This window comes from Triplophysa dalaica, chromosome 5 (genome assembly GCF_015846415.1).
Source record: "Triplophysa dalaica isolate WHDGS20190420 chromosome 5, ASM1584641v1, whole genome shotgun sequence".
NCBI lineage: Eukaryota > Metazoa > Chordata > Actinopteri > Cypriniformes > Nemacheilidae > Triplophysa > Triplophysa dalaica.
In genome coordinates this window covers 26477793-26502258 of record NC_079546.1, presented here as the reverse complement: position 1 = coordinate 26502258, position 24466 = coordinate 26477793, and the positions used below count along the sequence as shown (strand labels likewise).

General features: G+C 39.9%; 5 protein-coding genes and 2 pseudogenes across 5 annotated transcripts; 3 read left to right on the top strand and 4 right to left on the bottom strand.

Moving 5' to 3' along the window:
• Nucleotides 1-319: 319 nt before the first annotated feature.
• On the bottom strand, nt 320-743 carry LOC130420799 (histone H4). Its single transcript, XM_056748313.1, has one exon. The coding sequence runs from the start codon at nt 698-700 to the stop codon at nt 389-391; it is 312 nt and encodes a 103-aa protein (XP_056604291.1). The 5' UTR covers nt 701-743; the 3' UTR covers nt 320-388.
• A 709-nt stretch (nt 744-1452) lies between these two features.
• LOC130420739 (histone H3-like) lies at nt 1453-1862 on the bottom strand (annotated as a pseudogene).
• A 688-nt stretch (nt 1863-2550) lies between these two features.
• Nucleotides 2551-2934, bottom strand: LOC130420465 (late histone H2A.2.2-like). Its single transcript, XM_056747750.1, is given in 3 exon segments — nt 2551-2620; nt 2622-2914; nt 2917-2934. Coding segments are annotated over 3 exon segments (381 nt in total).
• Nucleotides 2935-3120: 186 nt separating this feature from the next.
• On the bottom strand, nt 3121-4227 carry LOC130420464 (histone H1-like; annotated as a pseudogene).
• Nucleotides 4228-8488: 4261 nt separating this feature from the next.
• On the top strand, nt 8489-8887 carry LOC130420813 (histone H2A-like). Its single transcript, XM_056748325.1, has one exon. It carries the CDS (start codon nt 8501-8503, stop codon nt 8885-8887), a length of 387 nt encoding a protein of 128 aa, XP_056604303.1. The 5' UTR covers nt 8489-8500.
• A 225-nt stretch (nt 8888-9112) lies between these two features.
• On the top strand, nt 9113-10003 carry LOC130420463 (histone H4-like). The gene is made up of 2 exons (XM_056747749.1): nt 9113-9129; nt 9661-10003. Exons 1-2 carry the CDS (start codon nt 9113-9115, stop codon nt 10001-10003), a joined length of 360 nt encoding a protein of 119 aa, XP_056603727.1.
• Nucleotides 10004-10612: 609 nt separating this feature from the next.
• LOC130420786 (histone H2B-like) lies at nt 10613-11188 on the top strand. Its single transcript, XM_056748300.1, has one exon. It carries the CDS (start codon nt 10677-10679, stop codon nt 11049-11051), a length of 375 nt encoding a protein of 124 aa, XP_056604278.1. The 5' UTR covers nt 10613-10676; the 3' UTR covers nt 11052-11188.
• The last annotated feature ends 13278 nt before the right edge of the window (nt 11189-24466 follow it).

Sequence of the window (24466 nt, the reverse complement as noted above, 5' to 3'; positions counted from 1 at the left end):
TTGAATTAAAATAAAACGTTTGTTTCTGTATTAACTCTACACTAGAACAGAATTACGTCATCGTGTCATCAAAGTCACTTAAAGATTTCGAGCATTAAATCTTTTCACCCTTTTATGCTTTATTCAGCAGCTTTGGGCGTGTTTACGTTTATATAGTTGATATGGAGTTTCTTCTTCTTCGAGAGAAGCGTTTAACACAACAGATTAATCTCATCAGTTAATAAAGAACGAGATCTCAGAAATAAAACCGAGATAATAAAACGTGACTTTTCGTCACAGCATGTCGTTTGATGTGAAATAACTTCTGAAATTCAACTCCTCTAGTGAGACAGTGGGTGGCTCTTAAAAGAGCCGTTGTGTTCAATGTTTAACTTCAGAATAAACGCGTTTAACCTCCGAAGCCGTACAGAGTGCGTCCCTGTCGTTTCAGCGCGTACACGACGTCCATGGCGGTGACGGTCTTTCTCTTGGCGTGCTCGGTGTAGGTGACGGCGTCACGGATAACATTCTCCAGAAACACCTTCAACACACCGCGAGTCTCCTCGTAGATCAGACCGGAGATACGTTTAACACCACCGCGGCGAGCAAGACGACGGATAGCAGGTTTGGTGATGCCCTGGATGTTATCACGCAACACTTTACGGTGACGCTTCGCGCCTCCTTTTCCGAGTCCCTTTCCGCCTTTGCCTCTTCCAGACATGATGGTTACTTTAGTGAGTACAGTGTAACAATGAATTGAAACCTTGAACGTAGGACTTAAACATGTGCTTATAGGACCCAGTAGAAACACGCGCATGAGGGCGGGACCAGCCACGTCATTTACACGCTTTTTCTTCGCGCTTCTGCCCTCCCAAAGCTTTCAGTAAATCTCTCTATAATGTAACTTAAAAAATCACGATGTTTAAGATTTTCTAAGAAACTAAACAATTATGTCATCATACTTCAAAATATCTCAATTTGCGGTCAGCAGAAATATTTGTAATACTATAGTAGTGGATGATGTCAAAGAACTGAAAATTGCCAATATTAACAAAACATTGAAAATTAAAGTAAATTATATAATTTTAAGTTTTGGGTGAACTAGCGCTTTAAGCTGATTCTCAGAAAATAAGTCAGAAATGATAGACGACCACTAGCCATAATATGCTTCGTTTTTATCTACTAGCAAAATGAGTTAAAGTGTGTTTGAGGAAGAGTGTAGTTGACATGTGATCAGACGCCCCTAAGAAATTAGCGCCGACTAATGGAAGAATAAACACGAGATATCTGCTGATTAAGAAACTGATAATATAACCATCATTATTAATATTGAGCATCACGCTTAACACAATAATAACCATCATTGGCACAACTTGCGTTACTATTTATGTTTGTGAAAAACGGTGGAAATCGTGTCGTTCAGTTGATGTGGTGGCTCTTAAAAGAGCCGTTGAGTTGTTATTAAAGCGGGACTTAAGCGCGCTCTCCGCGGATGCGGCGGGCCAGTTGAATGTCTTTTGGCATGATGGTGACCCTCTTAGCGTGGATGGCGCACAGGTTTGTGTCCTCGAACAGACCGACCAGATAAGCCTCGCTGGACTCCTGCAGAGCCATGACGGCGGAGCTCTGGAAGCGCAGATCCGTCTTGAAATCCTGAGCGATCTCTCTCACCAGGCGCTGGAAAGGCAGTTTGCGGATGAGCAGCTCGGTGGACTTCTGGTAGCGGCGGATCTCTCTCAAGCCACGGTGCCGGGCCTGTAACGATGAGGCTTCTTCACGCCGCCGGTGGCGGGGGCGCTCTTACGGGCGGCTTTGGTGGCGAGCTGCTTCCTCGGGGCTTTGCCACCGGTGGACTTACGAGCGGTCTGCTTGGTTCTTGCCATCGCTGCTGAATCTTTGCGTTCAGTTCAGAATATGTCTGTAGTGTCGGTGTGCCTGCTTTTAAAGGCTGAACACGCAGCACGTCAAGGGCACGGAGACACTCGATTGGCTGATGTGTGACGTCCCCGAGACAATGAGCCAATGGCCGCGCGATATGCGTTCAAATGATACTGGCGGGACATTGTGTTTCCTTTGTTTAGATCACGCGTCACGTACACAAGACAAGATCATTACAAAATTTCTCTTATCTCTTTATTTAATACTCGTGTATTATTCCTCTGATCAGACATTTGCACGTGCTATTTAACAAAGTTAAGATAGAAAGTTCTTCTACAAATAAAAATTAAAATAATTCTTCATGTTAAATCACAAGCGCAGCAACAAAGTTTTTAAGGACAGAAGCGTTCCGCCTTCCAGCGCGTTTATTTACTTAAAAATTAATAATTACTCTAAAAAACGTCAAAGGCATCTTGTTAGCTATTGTACGAGAAAAATAAGCATATCTTATATAACATTTGGGTCAGTTGCTACACATACTGATCTGGAGAATTCGACATCATTTATAGCAGGTCTGTGATAATGCATTAATATACAAACTCGATGGATTAAAACAGAAACCTCGTCGCTCTCTCACTGATAATGTGGGTGGCTCTTAAAAGAGCCTTTGGTTTAACGATATCTGTCCCCCGTTTACTTGGTCTTAGCGGGTTTGTCGGTCTTCTTGGGCAGTAAGACAGCCTGGATGTTGGGCAACACACCCCTGAGCGATGGTCACGCCGCCCAGAAGTCTGTTTAACTCCTCGTCGTTACGCACGGCCAGCTGTAGATGGCGGGGAATGATCCGACTCTTCTTGTTGTCCCGAGCGGCGTTTCCGGCCAACTCCAAGATCTCAGCGGTGAGATACTCGAGGACAGCGGCGAGATAAACTGGAGCTCCGGCACCGACGCGTTGTGCGTAGTTACCTTTGCGAAGTAGCCTGTGAACACGGCCGACGGGAAACTGAAGACCCGCTCTGGATGACCGAGTCTTGGCTTTCGCTCTTGATTTACCGCCGTTTTACCTCTTCCACTCATTGTTACTTGAGATACAAAATCTCCATTATAAAAACACGAAGGAAATATATGGAGTTTGTGGTATACAGCACTTATAAGTGCCTATCGTTCGCTTATTGGTTGGAGTCTGTGAAAAGTTCAAACCAATCACTGAACTCCCTGCAAAAACCAAAGCCCGCCCATATCTTCCCGTCTGCCTGTTTTGTTTCAGTTTTTGATCACGTGATCTTTCACTACATTAAATCTTATATCTGCGGTCTTTTTCAGACACGTCTATAGGAAACAACAGTATGAACAAAAGCAAACATTTATACTGACAACATAACTTCAGATGTTGCGCCGATTATGAATTAAATGCGCTGACGATCATATCTTGTGTTCTTAATTTGAACCAGATTTCTCAGCATATTAATTTATTAAGAGTTTTACTGTAGCTTAGGTGTAGCTTAGAAGAGCAAGGTTGTGGGTTCGAGCCCAGATATCTATGTATAAATGTAAAGGATAATGCACTGTAAGTAGCTTTGGATAAAAGCGTCTGCCAAATAATAGATTTAAATGTAGAACACAACCATAATATCAACATATCACTGAAACACAACTCTTTAGTGGGCTGGTGGTGGCTCTTAAAAGAGCCTTTTGTAATAGAAAGTCTGGAGAAGTAATCTACCTCTTTTTCGGGGCGGCCCCTTTTAGGCTTCGCTGCTTTGGGCTTTGTCGTCTTGGGTTTTGCAGCCTTGACCTTCTTGGGGCTTTTAGCTACTTTCTTCGGACTCGCTGCCTTCTTGGGGGCCGCTGGCTTCTTCGCCTTCTTGGGGCTCTTCGTTGCCTTTTTAGCGGCGGTGGCGGCAGGTTTCTTGACCTTCTTGGGAGACTTCTTTGCGGGCGGTCTTCTTTGCCGCTGCGGTCTTCGGCTTCTTGGCAGCAGCAGCAGCAGCGGGCTTCTTCACTGCGGGTTTCTTTGCTTTAGGAGCGGCTTTCTTCGCTGGCTTCTTAGTCTCGACTTGTTTTTTGTTGAGTTTGAAAGATCCTGAAGCACCGGTTCCTTTAGTCTGGACCAGTGTGCCTTTAGTCACGAGGCTCTTGATGGCGAGCTTGACGCGGGAGTTGTTCTTCTCCACATCGTATCCGCCGGCGGTGAGAGCTTTCTTCAGGGCGGCCAGAGACACACCGTTTCTCTCCTTGGAGGCCGTCACGGCTTTAACGATGAGATCACTCGCGCCTGGACCCGCTGTCTTGGGTTTGGCTGCAGATTTCTTCTTGGGCGCTTTCGCCGGCGGGGCTGCTGGAGCTGGAGCGGTTTCTGCCATTTCTCTGTTCAGATCTGTACTGTCACACTACAGTTGATCAATAATGCGGCGCTGCGCTCTTAAACACTACATGAGAACCATATAGACTCAGCTCGACCTGTCGGTGCCTCTGTGAGCCGCAAACTCTTGTGTTTTCTCCTGCGACATTTCGAGTTAATATCAGAGTTTTAAAATCATTTGACGGAGTGAAAACAGCGTGAACACAGAGCAGAGATCCAGAGCTTTATTCACAGACTAAACTACACGACAGTAAAGGGTTTATTATTTCACTGTTACATTAAAAACACGACCAGCATCGATCTCTGGAGAAAAACTGCGCGTGAATTTCATGTGATTTGTTGTGTAAACATTGATGAAACATTAAACATGTTTTCTGTTTATTTAACATACATGTAATAAATGACTTGAGTTAAGTTAATGTCATTCAGGGACTTGTAAAGTGTTTCATACAGAAGTTGTTTTGATCAGATTGAAACACACGAACACTCTCGAGGTATTTGTGTGAATGACACAACGCTGTTTGTGTTACTGATGTGTAGATGTGTTATATTCAGACTGACGAAACGATAAAACGGAGAGTAAATATGGATTAAATATAATAAAAACTAAACCTTTTTGTCCAGTATTGACATGAAACCGCTCACACATCGAATGATCTATGTGTGTGTGTGTGTGTGTGTGTGTGTGTGTCTGTGTGTTTTCTAGAGATGGGAAAATTACTGTTTGTGTTGTATTTATCTATTTCTTTTTTTCTTACAGACAAGTAATCTAATTGCAGTCAGTCTTGGGTTCTGAATGATTGAAACGTTAAAACAGTTATTTTTGTAATTTTATTTAGTGTTTTATCTTCTGTAAATTCTTTTTTTTTTTTGCAGACATATTGAACACAAGTACTCTTAACTTTAAATTATGAGTCTGTCTGTAAAAGAAAGCTCTGAATCGGTCTTGTCTTGATGTCTTTGGCATACAGTCATGGCCAAAATTGTTGACACCCCTGACATTTTTCCAGATAATCAAGTATTTCTCACAGAAAACTATTGAATTAACACATGTTTATTTCCATTGTGTGTATAGGAACAAAACAAAAAAAGGAGGGAAAAAAGCAAATTTGACAAAATGTCACACAAAACTCCAAAATTGTGCTGGACAAAATTATGGGCACCCTTAACTTAATATGTGTTTGCACACCCTTTGGAACAAATAACTGAAATCAATCGCTTCCTATAACCATCAATAAACTTCTTACACCCTCATCAGGAATTTTGGACCACTCTTCCTTTGCAAACTGCTCAGGTCTCTCATATTGGAAGGGCGCCTTTTCCCAACAGCAATTTTAAGATCTCTCCACAGGTGTTCAATAGGATTTAGATCTGGACTCATTGCTGGCCACTTCAAAAAGCACCCAGAAATGGATGGCAACAAAGCGCTGGAGAGTTCTGAAGTATGTTTGGGGTCATTTTCCTGCTGGAAGACCCACGATCTCGGACGCAAACCCAGCTTTCTGACACTGGGCCCTACATTGCGATCCAAAATCCTTTGGTAATCCTCAGATTTCATGCACAAAACAACCCCAAAACATCTTTGAACCTCCACCATATTTGACTGTAGGAACTGTGTTCTTTTCTTTGTAGGCCTCATTCCGTTTTCTTTAAATAGTAGAATGATTTGCTTTACCAAAAAGCTTTATCTTGGTCTGATCTGTCCACAAGACGTTTTCCCAGAAGGATCTTGGCTTACTTAAGTACATTTTGTCAAACTGTAGTCTTGCTTTTTTATGTCTCTGTGTCAGCAGTGGGGTCCTCCTGGGTCTCCTGCCATAGCGTTTCATTTCATGTAAATGTTGACGGATAGTTCGCGCTGACACTGATGCACCTTGAGACAGATTGAATTTCTTTGAAACTTGTTTGGGGCTGCTTATCCACCCTCCGGACTATCCTGCGTTGCAACCTTTCATCAATTTTTCTCTTTCGTCCACGTCCAGGGAGATTAGCTACAGTGCCATGGGTTGCAAACTTCTTGATAATGTTGCGCACTGTGGACAAAGGAACATCTAGATCTCTGGAGATGGACTTGTAACCTTGAGATTGTTGATATGTTTCCACAATTTTGATTCTCAAGTCCTCAGACAGTTCTCTTCTCCTCTTTCTGCTGTCCATGCTTAGTGTGGCACACACAGACACACAATGACATGACTTAGTCAACTTCTCTCAATTTTGTCTGCTTTCAGGTGTGATTTTTTATATTGCCAACACCTGTTACTTGCCCGAGGTGAATTTAAAGGAGCATCACATGCTTGAAACAATCTTATTGATCCACAATTTTGAAAGGGTGCCAATCATTTTGTCCAGTCCATTTTTAGAGTTTTGTGTGACATTGTCAAATTTGCTTTTTTCCCTCGTTTTTTTTTTTGCTTTGTTCCAATACACACTAAGGGAATAAACATGAGTATAGTAAAACATGTGTTAATGCAATACCTTTATGTGGGAAATACTTGATTTTCTGGAAAAATTTCAGGGGTGTCAACATTTTTGGCAATGACTGTATGTACATAAACTGACTTGTTTTAAAGATTAATCTTTTATTAATTAAACTGCTTTATTCAGTCACTATACTGTCACAATCTGAATCTGAAGGTGCTTAAATGTCTGAAATTATACATAGACAGGAAATGTGCTAATTTAAATGTCTTCATTATCAACTAATATATTTGTATATGTATATAAAAACGTTTTTGAAATGGATGACTTTGACTAAATAATGAAATAGAGCAACCAATAAAAGCTCAGATGAAAAGTGTTGTTTAAAAAGCATCTTATAGAAACCTCAAGTAGTTGATGATAAAATAAATTTCTGCAAATTTCATGCAAATAATGACTACATTGAAGATGTATATAACAGGTTTGTAGCAGATATATAACATTTTTTATTTGATTGTTTAGATTTTTTCAGTCACAACATCTTCAGTCCACAGTGGCCTTTTTCTAAATGTGGAAAAAATACAAATAAATGATGAATTAAGTGTTTGAAAACGTTTGACCAGTAGTGTACATTACATTTTATAAATATGTGCTTACATTTACATTTATTCATTTAGCAGACACTTTTTTATGAGGTAAACAATAGAAGCAATTGAAAGAACAACAGGACAACAAAAAGCTTAAGTGCAGTAAAACTGGTCTCATAGTTTAACTCAGTATACAAAGATAAGATTGTTTTTTGATAGAAAAGAGACAGAAGTCAGAACTGATGGATCAGGTGTTGACAGATGAGATGTGTTTTCAGATGATTCTTAAAGAAGGACACAGAATCTGATGATCTTGTAGCAGCGGTCAGATCATAACACACATGTGGAACAGATCCACAGAAGATGAGTGAGAGAGATTTTTGACCTTTTTGTGATCACAGCACAAGACGTGGTTCATGTGTAGAGCGCAGGGATCTGACTGGTACATAAGTCTGTATGAGCGAGTGAAGATATGGAGCTGCAGAACCAGTGGTGGTCTTGTAGGCCGAGAGCAGAGCTTTGAGTTTGATGAGAGCGACTACAGGAGTCGATGTAACTGAATGAAGAGAGGAGTGATGTGTGACATTGATTGAATTTCCCCTTTAGTGTGTGTTGATAAGAAAAGAATGTGGTGGCATTTCTTTATTGCAGGACAAATATTTTATATTATAATCTTTAAAGAACACAAATAATATAAGCCTATTCAATAAACTTCACCTCCTTCATCTCTTTAGCTGCCTTGAGACTGCAGAAGTGTAAACATGTGACAGAGTTGATTAAACTTTAAATGATAATCAGGAAATAATTGACTTAATGAGAAAGAGAGATGTGACTTTAAATGATAATTCACCCCAAATTTAGTAGTCTGTTATCATTTACTCAACCACAGGTTGTTCCTCCAGTTTAAATTTGCAAATGGGGGATGAGATCTGTTTGGATACTGAAATTCTTCCAAAAAGCATCCTTTGTGTTTAGCCTAGTGTTAGTTTTGGAACAATCTGATGGTAAGTAAATGAAGACAGTTTTTTATTTTTGGATGAACTATCACTTAAAGTTTTCTCATTATATCAAAACTGTTGTGCGTCACACAGCATCTGTGAGGAGAAAGAGGGGGTTGGGCTGTTGGGAGTTTGGAGGGAAGTTGGCTGATTGGTTTAAAAGTATTACTGACTCCAACCAATAGTCAACAGGCAGAGGGTTTGAAATATTGAGAACTGCAGAGCAGAAGCTTCGTCTTTCCTTCCCACCTACTAAGTAAAATTCCACAGCTGAAGAAATGAGCGGCAGAGGCAAAACCGGCGGAAAAGCGAGAGCTAAGGCCAAGACTCGCTCCTCTAGAGCGGGACTTCAGTTCCCCGTGGGTCGCGTCCACAGACTCCTCCGTAAAGGCAACTATGCGCACCGTGTGGGTGCTGGCGCCCCAGTGTATCTGGCCGCCGTGCTCGAGTATCTCACCGCTGAGATCCTCGAGTTGGCCGGAAACGCCGCTCGTGACAACAAGAAGACTCGCATCATCCCCCGTCACCTGCAGCTGGCGGTGCGCAACGACGAGGAGCTGAACAAACTTCTGGGCAGAGTGACCATCGCTCAGGGCGGCGTTCTGCCCAACATCCAGGCCGTGCTGCTGCCCAAGAAGACCGAGAAGCCCGCCAAGACCAAGTAAACGGGCGACAGTTCGTTTCAAACCAAAGGCTCTTTTAAGAGCCACACACTTCACCTATAAGAGAGCGATGCGATTCCTGTGTCTCCCTGGAGGTTAATTACAGACTAAAACTGCACATTCTGCTTTCAATTCATAAACCTGTATTGGATTGTTACTGGTCTGAGACGACAAACCGAGTCTAATGTTCAGTCAAACCGCTGAAGAATATTTGTAGTCTCCCGAGTCATGTATAACCGGCTCTCGTAAATACAAGTTGAGCGCTTGTGTCAGTAAATGTGTTCATGCTGCACTTATGATGAGATGTGAAGAAATGTTATTTTGAATCTTAGGCGATAATCTTTTTATCGTGACGTCACGTTTGTTGATCTGCAAAAGTTGCAAATTTCTGTTCAGATAAAATGACACGAGTATAAAATAAAGAAGTCAGGAGAAATATTTATAGTTCAATTTTATTCTGTTTCTCATAAAATCTTAAAAGTCACGCTTCTTTGTACATTAGATTATGTTGTACTCGTCTAGAATAGAACAACGCCGAGGTCATGGGTTCGATCTCAGGGGATTAAACACTCAGAAACAAATGTATAAGATAATGTGATGTACGTCACTGTGGATAAAATCATCTGCTAAATGCATAAATGTATATTTAATGATTTACTGAAGGAGCGGTGAGGAAAATAAAAAAGTGACGTGCCACTAGCACCGCCCTCGCACGCGTGTGTTTCAAATAGGTCCTGTAGGTACATACAAATTTTATCCGCTGTCCTTTGTTAAAGCATAACGTTTGTATCTGTACTCTCGAGCATCATGTCTGGAAGAGGCAAAGGCGGAAAGGGACTCGGAAAAGGAGGCGCGAAGCGTCATCGTAAAGTTTTGCGTGATAACATCCAGGGCATCACCAAGCCTGCCATCCGTCGTCTCGCTCGACGCGGCGGAGTGAAACGTATCTCCGGTCTCATCTACGAGGAGACTCGCGGTGTGTTGAAGGTGTTTCTGGAGAATGTTATCCGTGACGCCGTCACCTACACCGAGCACGCCAAGAGAAAGACCGTCACCGCCATGGACGTCGTGTACGCGCTGAAACGACAGGGACGCACTCTGTACGGCTTCGGAGGTTAAACGCGTTTATTCTGAAGTTAAACATTGAACACAACGGCTCTTTTAAGAGCCACCCACTGTCTCACTCGAGGAGATGAATTTCAGAAGTTCTATCATCAAACGAAATACTGAGAAAGTCACGTTTTATTATCGCTGTTTTGTTTCTGAGATCTCGTTCTTTATTAACTGATGAGATTAATCTGTTGTGTTAAACGCTTCTCCCGCTCGAAGAAGAAGAAACTCCATCATATCAACTATATAAACGTAAACACGCCCAAAGCTGTGAATAAAGCATAAAAGGGTGAAATGATTTAATGCTCGAAATCTTTAAGTGACTTTGATGACACGATCGATGACGTAATTCTGTTCTAGTGTAGAGTTAATACAGAAATAAACGTTTTATTTAATTCAAATTTGAAAAAGAGCGGGAAGAGCAAACAAAGGAAACTGAATCACTTGTGGGAGGGTCACCTTCAAACACGAGACTGTGGGCGGGAAACACTTTCATTGGCTCTCTATCCAACCCGTCAAACTATGAGCTGACCAATAGAACACATTTTATGGTTCGGCCAACGAAGACACGCAATCACACAACAGGCTCCGTGACGCTAAACATTTGCATGTGAGAGTGAATAAATACCACAGCGACGAGACTCTTCAACATTCAGCATTTACTCATCTGTGAAGAAGCATCATGCCTGAACCAGCCAAACCCGCGCCCAAGAAGGGCTCTAAGAAGGCCGTCACCAAGACCGCCGTTAAGGGAGGAAAGAAGCGCAGAAAGTCCAGGAAGGAGAGTTACGCCATCTACGTGTACAAAGTGCTCAAGCAGGTCCACCCCGACACCGGCATCTCTTCCAAGGCGATGGGCATCATGAACTCTTTCGTCAACGACATCTTCGAGCGCATCGCCGGTGAGTCGTCTCGTCTCGCGCACTACAACAAGCGCTCCACCATCACGTCGAGAGAGATCCAGACCGCCGTGCGTCTGCTGCTGCCCGGTGAACTCGCCAAACACGCCGTGTCCGAGGGCACCAAAGCCGTCACCAAGTACACCAGCTCCAAGTAAAGCGCCGCTTTCATCCGCCGCACACAAAGGCTCTTTTAAGAGCCACACACTTATTCCTTTAAAAGAGATTCTTGTTATTGTAAGCATTTACTGTGTATGTGTATTATCATTTAAATTATGACGCGTATAAAATGTCAACCAACCGTTTTATCATAAAGAAATCATGTTTAAAAGTAAATATAATGTTTGACTTTAGTTATTGTTGGACGATTATCGCAGAAGGTGGCGGTATTGTACCGGATATAAACTATCAGAGTTCGGTCTTCAGCTGCTTTAAGGCTGAAATACACTACAAGACTTTTGATCAGTTTTCAGTCTGGACTTGTTACAGAAAGTCTGTGTCAGTCTGCAGATTTGATCAGTTTGTGTGTTTTTAACTGAAACTTTAATAAAGTCTGAAAGTGTTTGATGTCTAGTTGAGATTCTTGTGAAGAAAATAATCCAGTTGCTATGTAAATTTCACAAAACAGCTATATTAATTTATTAAAATCTTTTAAAATCATTTAAGTGTTTGTTTAGTAGGACATATTTAAAAAAAACTTTAATAAATGTACATTTTAGAAAAAATAACTGTTGGATTTTTAATGGTTTTTTTAATGAAAATAAATTAGTATTTAACTAACAAATATTTTTAATATACCATTAATATTTAGGTGAAATCTAATAGATATATTTGAAGATCATTTACTTGTACTGATCCGTGTTAAAATCTAAATATATTAAGTAAATCCTATAAATTATCTTATTGATTTAACATCAACAAATAAAATCGAGTAACATTCGCGGCTAAAGTGATCACGTGCGCTACACGTCTGCGCGCTTTCCTCAGCAACAAGTCTACACATCTGCTCTCCGCGCCTCGGAAATCTTGGTAAGTAACAATTAGTCGGCTAACGTTAATTATACGAATGTTTGTAGTACTTTTTCAAATAGTTTAATATTAAGAAATTACTATTAACGGTTTTTGTATTTTACTTCAGCTAAGGAACATCGACTACCTCCACTTCGCGGCTAAGCGGGAGCGAGCTGAACGGTCTCTCTTGAAAATCCTGGTAAGTTACGTTAATCAGCTGCATATTTTAGGAAAACTATCATCAAAATATAAATCAACTGTGGCTTCATGTTCGTGTATAAGTTACACAGCAGTGTTACGATAGTTTTCACAATGTTGTCGCAGCCGTTTGTATTGTAAGCTACCAGTGACATATTTTTTTAATGGGTAACTTGGTACTCTTTGAATCACCTTATATTTATTATTTCAACCGACAAAAGTTAATACAGGATATTTGATTATATAACGTCCTGTGGAACGTTTATCATGGTCTTACAACTAGACGTGGGTCTCATCAGCTGTATAGGCCAACATTACATAACAGGGCCCGTTTGATATTCGTGTGATATACTGGACTCCGAGGATTAGTGGCGCTGTGGAGTTTTCATCGTGTGCGTCTCAACCTTTATGGGGACGCGAACACACAAACGACGATATTTTCAAAACCGCGGTGTTTTCTATACTGTTTGACAATTCCTCCACACGCAGACGCAGTACCCGTCCAGTGAAACCGAACCTTTCTGAAAACTGCCAGAACATTGTGAACAAAATGTAAATGTCCTTAATACACAGTCAAATCATCATAAGGAAGTCTTAATATGAGCCCTTTATTCTGCTTTACCACTATGAACAATAATACATATGCTTTTCATACAAAAGGATATGGACGTTTTCTGTTGGTTCAAATTAATTCAGTTATAATTTGGTCCGGTGTATTCAGAGTTTAAACAGTCTCTTTACTTCACTCTTAAAGCTTCTAGGCTCTGCCTCTTTTTAAATGATGTTTAGAAACCCAGACCGCTGTCACTTGAAGTTTAATGCAAAGACAGGTAGTATTTTAAAACTATTCTAACACATTTACACATATTTACATTTCTGTACAAATTTAAACACATTTAAAACTGTTCCACAGAATTCTGCAAATGTTCCAAAATTTAAGCACAGAATTAACAAAAACATAAACAGATTCCGTATGACCGTCGTATTGAGTAATGTAATATCCCACTGAAATGAAAATAAAATTGCACATCATAATTTCTGTGAGTTAAGTCTAATAATTAAATTCTAGGGTGATTTAAGGTGTGCCCCTAAATTGTATTTTTTGATTCTGTAGTGAGTCAGGGTCCTATCCATTTCCCAAATTCATATACCTGATATTCTGATTCACAACCTAGGGAGTAGATTGAGATGCAGCTATGGTGGCGTAGATAGTCATCTTATAATAGAGGTTAATTCAAGAGCTAACTTACTTGCATTTTCTTATGAATTTTAATTGTATTATTAAATATATTAAATTTCTCTTTTACAGCACCTACGCCAAAGAGATAAAACATTGGAGGTAAGTGTCATTCATGTTTTATTATATATATTATATGATTGTGCAAACATTGAAAAGGGGCTGTTATATTATGACAAAAAACAAGTGTTGATTATTAGCTCAATATTGTAATAGCAATTATTATTGTTGATTAATTGATTTTACATTGAATTTTAAAAATGTTGTATTACTTAATGATGCAGCTGCATGTCATATTCTTGAAGAAAATAATAATTGTGGGGGTTATGTTGCTACAAAAAATCAAAAACTAATGGCTTCAGGTCTCTGATTCGCCACTGTATGCCCAAACACACTGCCGAAACGTACAGAAATGAGGACAAATGGACAGCTGTTATTGAGGCTTTTGGCAGTCATGTAATTGTTTCAATGCATTTGAAATATTTATTGTAATTAATGCATACGAACAACAGAGTTTTGTGAAACCCGAAAGCATGTGGGCACTCTCACTCAGAAACTCCAAATATGGGTCACAGAATTAGTACAATTTACACACGTAGTTCTAGGAAATGCAAAAGTGCATGTTGTATAGCTGTTCTTTAAACCTTTTCAGGTTTTTATTTCAGTATATTTATGATGTTGTTTGACAAGAGTTGCTTTTTCAACTGCACATAATAAACAGTTCAATCTCTTAGTGATTTCAGATTGTCCAGTACTTCCTACTGATCAACCAAATGTAGTTTACGGAAGAGCTGTGCATAAAACACAGATTCGAAGCCATTTCGATTTCAGAATTGGTTACAGCCCTGAAGCCTGTTTTATGAATTTTTATGACTAATAATTGGATATCCTAAATACACAAAATAAGGGTAACATTACAACTTGCATCTGCACAAAAGCATGTGAAATTTTGGTAACACTGTTTTCATCCCTTCTTTAGTTTGTGATTTATGGGATGGCAATGTAAGCTCTGCACTTTTGTGGCTACACGTAAAGGTGCTATTCTCAAGCATTAACGGCTGAATCATGGTACCTTTGGTCGTGGATATTCAGTACCGTGTCTTCATTTAAACTGTCCATGCTCCTTTAAGACATGGGGTGGCCTGCGTATACACTTGCATCGATGTCACAATTCACAGGAAACTAAGGATTGTGAAGTGCTATCAGTGGAATCTTTAAAATGTAAACTTTGTGACTCACTTTATTTCAACACAAAAGACTACTTTAAACACATCAATTCCCATTTGAAGTCACGAAACTGTACAATGTGTTTTCAAAGGATGCAATTTTAAGACAAACATATGTGCAGCTTATGCAACACACAGAAATCACAAATCCTGGTCATTGGAAGATTTTGAGACTGATTTGATTGCAAAACAGCCAGCTTCTACTGACTATGAAATCAGCTCTCCAGTGTCACATGACCATGTGGACATAGATAACACCGAATAATTGGATTGTGAAAGGGATGCTTCAAGCAAAATAGCGAAAAATATTGGTTCTCTCTTGTTAAAACTGGAAAGCATCTATAACGTCTCTGGAAAATGCATTGATGACCTGGTGGAACAGCTTCAGTTTATTTGCACGTCATCTACTCAGTATGTTCCAAAGTTAGTTGATGATATATTTACAAAGATTGACTGTGCTGTTGATCAAGACGTTTTCAGAGAATTAGTAGATAAACTGTGTCACTCTAATCCTTTGAATGTAGCCTTTTGTCCTAAAGGTCCTTTCTCTACAAAATTGAAGAAGGAAAAGTTTTATTTGCTTTAAGGTTTCACACGTCTCCTCAAACTGTGGTTATACAACTAGTGGTACGTGATGGGAAACAACAGAAAATGCAAAACTACAATACAATTTCAGTTGTTTAACAAGCCTCCATGATTGATAAATATGGTATACATCTCATCCTATGTGTAATTATAAATAGTTGTATGTGTTATTGTTGTTTATTTATCATTGGTGGATCTTATGGGCAGCTCAAACACTGAGCGGGAGCAGACAGACGCTTGTGAGTCTCTGACTCTCTCTCTTCAGATGAGCTGCGTGTAAATTAAGTTTCTTATGTATTTCTGCACTTGAAGCGTTGTTTAAAGCTGTTGTTATTGCTGTAAAGTGCTCATTCGACATGTGTCTGCATCTACTCGAGGTTAAATCAATGAAGCGTGCGTTGAGATGTTCTTTGGAAACGCAACATTGACAAAAGCCGCTGCAGTAAAGTGTAATTCTGTTGTTTATATACATCAGTTCTCTTAAAGTATTTGTGTATTTATTTATCTTCTGTGTTAAATATTCTTTCCACATTGTTTGTCTTTAATATAAGTTTGTAGGCTTTCTGGAAGTCCCCACAAATTGGGGGATAATAAATCCCCCATGAGAGTTTACAGAGCCGTGTTTACTGTGCACTACTGAAAAGTATTTGTGTCTCTTCATCTCTTCATGAGATTTTCTATGGCGGTCATGAGGTGATCCTTAGAGTTAATTTTATTAAAGGTGGTACAAGATCTAAAAAGTTTGAGAAGCACTGCAATAGAGGGTATAAAAGTGATGTCACTTCCCATGTGACCATGCCAGAACACGCCCCCTTGAGTGGCAAAACACTCTGCAATAGCTGCTTACAATATAAGGTCACAGCCTGAGAATTGGGACACAGCTACTGAGTCCTGACAATGAGTGAATGAGGAACAGTTTGTGTGTCATCATAGTATGTTGAAGTGTGCGGTGAGGTCTGGTGCTGGGGGTGTGGCTAACAGAGCATCTGAGTCCGTGACAGAGATCATTATCAGACATTTTATTCAGCTATTATGCAATATCAAAACATGTTTGAGCCAGAATTAACAGATATAAATCAACACACAATTTAACTACGTTACACAAATGCAGTAACACACATGCAGTTACACAAACCGTCAGACTCTGTTGACATATTTAAAGTAATAGTTCAGGAAAAAATGAAAATTCTGTCATCATTTACTCGCCCTCAAGATGTTTCAAATCTGTGTAAAATACTTTGTTCTGCTGAACACAAAGAAAGAATTTTGAAGAATGTGTGTAACCAAACAAAAGATTACTATAGTCAATGGTGACCCAGAATTGTTTACTATCCCACATTCTTCAAAATAACTTATTTTGTGTATAAAGGAAAAAAATACAGGTTAGAGCTTTTTGAAGGTGAATAAATGATGACAGATGTTTCATTTGGGGATGAACTATCACATTAATATAGAAAAGAAGATATTATAGACAGTTGTGGTTTAATGGTTAGGGAGTCGGACTTGTGACCAGAAGGTTGCAGGTTCAATTCTTAGGGCCGGCGGGTAACAACTGAGGTGCCCTTGAGATTTTATTCCAAAACTGCTGACATCACTGTGTCTTCTGGATGAGCGTTCTGAGTCCTTCTTCTGTTTTCTGAGAAGATAAAAGTCAATAAAAGTGATGAAGTTCTGCTGTTTGTTTTCTGGATTGTTTCAGGTGAATGTGAATGATGATGATGATGAAAACTCACGCGCTCTTCCTGCACAGATGATCTGAAGAAGAATGACAGTAGGAGCAGCAAACACTGACACCTCAACAATCACTAGAATCACTAGAAGACACAAGAACACCATTAAATCCATCAAACTCTCAAACACTACACATGAGAAACAAACACAAGATGAGTTCAGTGAGAGTTTCACTCATGTACTTATGTAACAGGACACATGGACACAATCGACACTTCATACCTCTTATTATTATTGATGTTGTAGTTGATGCTGTAAAAAATAAAGTTTAGCTTAGATGAGTCATAATGTGAAAACACACACACACACACACATGGCAATGATATACCTTGTTGTTGTGTAGTTTCTGTTGTGTTAAGAGTTGAGAATCTCTCAGGGTTTGTGGTGGTCACTAGAATCTTGTTTGAATCTGTAGAAGATGATGAATGTTCAGAGACATCATACTGTAGAACATCACAATCATATTTCATGTTTATGTCATTTCTTCATCATCAGTACAGAGTTTAATGACTGAAGTCACTTTGAGTTCAGGACACTCCTGTCAGAGTGATGTCTTACCTGTAAATCTGACAGTATATGTGACTGAGGTCTTGATGTCATTCTTGTGTTTGAGCACACATCTCAACTCTGTGTTGTCGTCTTCATTCACGAGTGTTGTAGTCAGAGAGATGATACAGAGTTTATCTGATCTAATCTGGAGTCTGTCTGTAGATCAACATCAGTCTGATTCATCCACACCAGCTGGTATCCATAATAACTGAACACATAATAACAGTCATATGAAAACAGCTGACAGGAGAGAGTGACAGATGTGTTTGCTCTTATCTCAGTCTGTGATGATGATGATGATGATGATGATGAAGACACTGAAACACAAATCACACAACACACTCTCAGTACTCATGAGTTTCAGTGAAAACACAAGAGATAAAGAGAACTGTGATCTGAAGTTAAACATGTGTTCATATAAATGAAGAGAAACACTGACCATGAAGAACATGTAGATAAACATGTGAATCAGGTCCATGTTGATGTCCATTCACATATTGTCTGCAGGTGTAACGTCCACCATCATGTTGTGTTGTTTTATGGATGTTGAGAGAGCAGTCAGATGTCAGACTCAGTCTCTCAGATCTCTCTGTGTTATTCTTCTTTATTCCTCCAGTAAAAACTTCTACTGCTGATGATCTTGTATAATTATCGTAGTTCCATGTAGTTGAGGAGCATTGATGAAGAGCATCATTACAGGACAGAGACACACTTTCACCAGAACTGATGAACACATGAGTGTATGCTGCTTCACTCACACCTGAAACATCAGATGACATCATTCATATTAATACTTCACAATATATTCAAACTGTTCAATATTTATCTCTTATTATAAAACAGTCAGTTCTGGTCCTTGATTCCGATTGGCTGAGAGGAGATCTAAGCCGTTATAAAATACCCCGATTTATAACAGCTGACTGCACAACATAACCTAAATATGTTGTGCAGTTTGCATTTGTTTGCGTGTTAATATTGGGAGATTTGGAAGGTGTGTCCTGCTGAATTCAATTGCGTGATTGTGAGTATTACAGTCTGCACTTCGACTATTGCACTTTATCTATGATCTTTATTCAATTCTCTTTATTTATCTCGTACATTTCTTCATTTTTTAATATGTGTTTTCAAATCCACACTGTCATTACATCTCGTAAACCAATGGTAACTCGCAGAAGGCCACGCATGGCTAATCCTAACAACCTGCGTACTCTTTCAGCATCCAAAACTACCTCTATTACCTTTCCTATTGGTTTATGGAACTGCCAATCTGCTGTGAACAAGGCAGATTTCATCACAGCTATTGCAAAACATTCTGGTCTTTCTCTTTTAGCACTTACTGAAACCTGGATCAAACCGGAGGACACTGCCACACCGGCTGCCCTCTCTAATAATTACACTTTCTCCCACAGCCCACGCATATCAGGGAGGGGCGGAGGAACCGGTCTACTTATTCCTAACGACTGGAAATTTAAACAGCTGGCACCCTCATGCAACAACACCGCCTTTGAGTCTCATGCTGTCACTGTCATCCACCCTGTTAAAACACATGTTGTGGTTATCTATCGTCCCCCAGGGCACCTTGGACTCTTCTTGGAGGAATTGGATACACTTCTGTCATCATTCCCCCAGGATGGTACTCCTCTGGTGGTACTTGGAGACTTCAACATCCACCTGGAAAAAACACAGGCTGCTGACTTCAACAACCTGAGTGCGTCGTTTGACCTCAAGCGAGTCCCCACTTCAGCAACCCATAAATCTGGTAATCAACTTGATCTTATCTACACACACTATTGCTTCACCCATCACACCCAGGTCACCCCGCTGCACACGTAAGATCATTTCCTCATCACTCTTGATCTCGACTTAACTTCTCCAGACACTACACATGCCTCTCCACTGGTCACATTCCGACGCAACCTACGATCACTCTCTCCCTCCCGCTTATCCTCTGCGGTCTCTGCTACTCTCCCACCCTCTAAACAGTTATCTCTTCTTGATGCTAACACCGCCACCCACACCCTTTGCTCCACATTAACCTACTGCTTAGACATCTTATGCCCTCTTAGATCTAGGCCATCTCGTGCATCTCCTTCTGCCCCCTGGTTATCTGATGTTCTCCGTGAGCATTGCGCCTCTCTCAGCTCTGCTGAGAGAAAGTGGCGCAAATCAAAAGAACCCACTGACCTCTCTCTCTATCAGTCTATTCTCTCTTCCTTCTCTGCGGATGTCTCCTCTGCGAAAACCCAATACTACCACACTAAAATCAACAACTCTCCTGACCCTCGTACTCTCTTTTAAACCTTTTCTGCTCTCCTTTGCCCGCCTACCCCCTCACCTCCATCAGACTTAACAGCTGACAACTTTGCATCGTTCTTTGTAAACAAAACAAGCACCATCAGCAATCAATTCTCTGTGCCACCGCCTATGGACCACAGTCAATCCCCAGACACATGCTTGTTCCCCTCGTTCTCTCTCCTATCTGAAGAGGAAGTTTCCAAGGTAATTTCATCTAACCACCCGACTACCTGCCCTCTAAATCCCATCCCCACCCATCTCCTCCAGGCCATCTCTCCATCGGTTGTCCCCTCTCTGACTCACATTATCAACTCGTCTCTCACCACTGGCACATTTCCTACACTCTTCAAAGAGGCCCGTATTACACCACTACTAAAGAAGCCTACTCTTAATCCTGCACTGTTAGAAAACTACAGACCGGTATCCCTACTTCCCTTCGCTGCTAAAACCCTAGAACGTGTTGTATGTAACCAGCTCTCATCCTTCCTCACCCAGAACAACCTACTGGACAGCAACCAGTCTGGGTTCAAGAGCGGTCATTCCACTGAAACAGCGCTGCTCTCTGTCATTAAAGCCCCGAGACTGGAAAGAGCCTCCTCTAACTCATCTGTTCTCATCCTACTAGATCTATCTGCCGCCTTTGACACTGTTAACCATCACATCCTCCTGTCCACTCTCAAGGCTATGGGGTCTCCGGAATGGTGCTACAATGTTTCAGGTCTTACCTCTCGGGTAGGTCATTTAGAGTATCTTGGAGGGGTGAGGTGTCTGTGTCCCAACATCTCGACACAGGAGTCCCACAGGGCTCAGTGCTTGGTCCGTTGCTATTCTCTGTATACATGACATCCCTTGGCTCTGTCATTAGGAAACATGGCTTTTCCTATCACTGCTATGCGGATGATACACAACTCTACCTGTCTTTTCGCCCAGATGATCTGACAGTTTCTGCACGCATCTCAGCCTGCCTAGCCGACATCTCGCTCTGGATGAATGGCCATCACCTACAGCTGAACCTTTCAAAAACAGAACTGCTTGTAATCCCGGCTGATACAAAGACTTATCACAACCTTTCCATTCAACTGGGCTCATCAACCATCACACCTTCCAGAAAGGCAAGAAACCTGGGAGTGGTGATCGATGATCAGATCAACTTCACCGAGCAAGTTGCCAGCACCGCCCGGTCCTGTAGATTCATCCTCTACAATATCAGGAAAATTAGACCCTTCCTATCAGAGCATGCTACGCAAGTCCTAGTACAGGCTCTGGTCCTGTCCAGACTGGACTCCTGCAATGCGCTACTGGGTGGACTTCCAGCTTGCACAACCAAACCTCTACAGATGATCCAGAATGCTGCAGCAAGAGTTATCTTTAATGAACCGAAGAGAGCACACGTCACTCCTCTACTCATTAAGCTACATTGGCTCCCTATAGTCGCTCGCATCAAATTCAAGACTCTGCTCCTGGCCTACAAGACCACTACTGGTTCGGCACCACCTTATCTTCACTCCCTAATACAGACATTTGTACCTGCCAGATCACTACGCTCTGCAAACGAACGGCGTCTTGTGGTGCCATCCCATAAAGGTAAAAAATCTCTCTCGCACACCTTCTCCGGATCTGTTCCACCTATATTGAATGTTCTGCCCGCTGCTACAAGATCTGCAGAATCTGTAGCCATCATTAAGAAACACCTGAAAACACATCTCTTCCGCCAACATCTGACTGATCTGTTCTGACTCTATTTTCTTCTCTACTCTTTTATACTCTACCCAAAAAAAAAAAAAAAGTATGAATGAATGATTCTGTATACTGTGTTAGGCTATATGAGACCAGTTTTCTTTTTGATTGCACTTATGCTTTTGTACTTGTGCTGTCCCAATTGCTCCCATTACCTACCCCACTTGTAAGTCGCTTTGGATAAAAGAGTCTGCTAAATGACTACATGTAAATGTAAATATCATTTTATTTACTTTATTTTATGAATCCTTGCTAAGCATATGAAAGAACCCCGCGAAGCAGTAGGTTACAGTGTATTTTACTCAACTTCGTGTTGTGCCACATCGCACTTAGCTGTTATAAAATACACTGTAACCCACTGCTTCTTGGGGCTTATTGCTTTAATGACAGATAGATTTTGATTATTTTTACATCATATAAATCAGAAGATTTGACAGTAAATCATGTGATCTAGTTCCTCTATCATTGACTCTTGACATCAGACTTTTGAATGTGAGAATAAGACACATGAACTCTATTATAAATGTGACATGAGATGAAACTGAACATGTTTGTCAGAATGTCAGTGAGAGTAATGAAATGAAATCTGATGAAATAAATGTGTTGTATAGTTTACCTGAGAATAGTGAAGAGAGAAGGATCAGTCCCAGCAGACATATATCACTCTTCTCAGTCATGTTGTGTTTCTCTTACTGAGTCTTTTCTCATCATCTACTTATATTTCTTCATGAGAACATTTGTAACTCTTCCTGTGTTTCTCATTTCCTCTTTTCTCATCGACTGAGTCATGACACAATAACAGACTAGAACACATTCTGTAGTGTATAGTCCTGTTACTTATAAATGACTTCTGTTGTCTTAAAATAATTGGACACAGTGCTCAGTTATGACTTTTATTGACAGAGACTTTAACAGGACTAACAAGATGAAGGTTTTCTCCAAATTCATTCAACACAAGCAGAGATGATCACTTCTCCATTCTTCTTCTGTCTGCATACACTGTCAGAAAAAAAGGTACAATTTTGTTCCTAGGAGTACAAAATATTATATTGTACCTTTAAAGTTCCACAATAGGTCCTGAGGGAACACTTATGTACCCAAGACAACTTACAAAGGTACAACAATGTGTGAAAGGTACATTTTTGTACCTTTTGAGTTTTTAGCTTCAGTATGTAGCTCGATTCACCTCCACTTCTTTTTTGCATCTTTTTTTATTTATTTAATTTGTGCTAATAACATCACAACCTCATATTAAGATGTCTTCAAATTGATTTTATAGTATATTGATATACTTTAACACTTGTGTCCTGCCAGTAAAATGAGGTTATTTCCTGTTAATGCGTCTATTCAACTAATTGTTTTATTTTTATTGTTTATTGTAATATAGTTTTATTTTTTAATTATTAATGTTTTTTGACAATATTGTTCATTTCATTTTGACCATTGCATCAAAAACTAAACGAAACTTATCTTTACCTTCAGTCAAAACGATTTTCTCAGAGACAAACAATAGATTTATGAGACCAAAAATTGACCGTTACATATATGCCCCGATTTAATTAAATTATACCTCATGTTTAAACGTTACAGAGACATTAGAACTAGCGGTGAATTACAGAAAGATTTGCTGAGGTGAGGCAGCATTGGACGGGTACATGAGCACTGAGCACTCGGTGATTGTCTGGAGCGCACATGTCCGAAAACATCAAAGCAAACTTTAAAACAGATGCTATCCTTATTAACCGACCACATATTTTAACTTTAAACACATATATTCTCGCCTACATAATTCGTAAAACTACATTAAGTGGCAAATATAACAGTTATATTATGAACATTGTATGCACCGTTGGGAACGTTGTACATACTCAACTGCGCCTGCATAGGAAGATCCGCCCAATCATCATTTATGATGAACACCTGCTGATAACAAACACAATCACTGAAGAAAACATCAACAAGAAGAAATCATCATAATAGTGTTTAGTGTTTCCTTTAGTCTGGAAGTAAACTTAACATTTATTTGTTATTATCTCTAATAGTGTGTTTTAGAGGCACATTTATAAAAGTCAAACATGAGCTAATTATCTTAGTTTATAGCTACTGTATCATCTAATTTGAGATGAACATAGGAGACGAGTCAAATTTAGTCTTAATATTCTTAGTTTAATTATGTGCCACAATGGTCTAATAAATGCTTTTTTGAAAGTTGCACATTTTCACAGATTAAAGAGACATAATATTTTAGCTGCAATGCATGCTGGGTAAAAAAGTCATACATGACTCCCAGCATGCATTGCAGTTAAATTAAAATATACAACTTTTGTCATCATTGTTTAGATTCATAAAGCGATTCTTCATGTCCAGTTGATTCAAATTGTTGGCTTTATTTTTTTAATCTATTAAGAGTGTACTTTCATTATAAAATATATTACTGTGGTGCTGTATCTCAGAGTCAAGAACTCAAAATTAAGTCTAAAAATTATAAAAGACACCTACATTCAGTTTAAGAAAGTCATAACTGTATCAAATACCATAAATAAGTGGACAATAATATATAGCTTTGTTTTTCTGTTATACATGTGCATTATTAACACACTATTACAGCTAACCATAAATTAATTAAATTATTAATAATGATGAGAGCATAACTAAAGGAAACACTAAACACTATTATGATGACTTGTTGATGTTTTCTCCAGTGATTGTGTTTGTTATCAGCAGGTGTTCATCATCAATCATCACTTCATTAATAACATTAATAATCTCATTATCTTTAACTCTGCTTCAGTGTTACTTGTTAACACTCTGAGGAATAAATATATACACACTTACAGTGTTTATTTAACACTGGAGGTTTTGCTGTGCAGTGAAGTGAGGCCATGTATATTCCATACTCGGAATTTGAGCACTGCATTCAACCCATCCAAGTGCACACACACACACCGTGGACACACACCCAGAGCAGTGAGCAGCCATTACTGCAGCACCCAGGGAGCAGTTG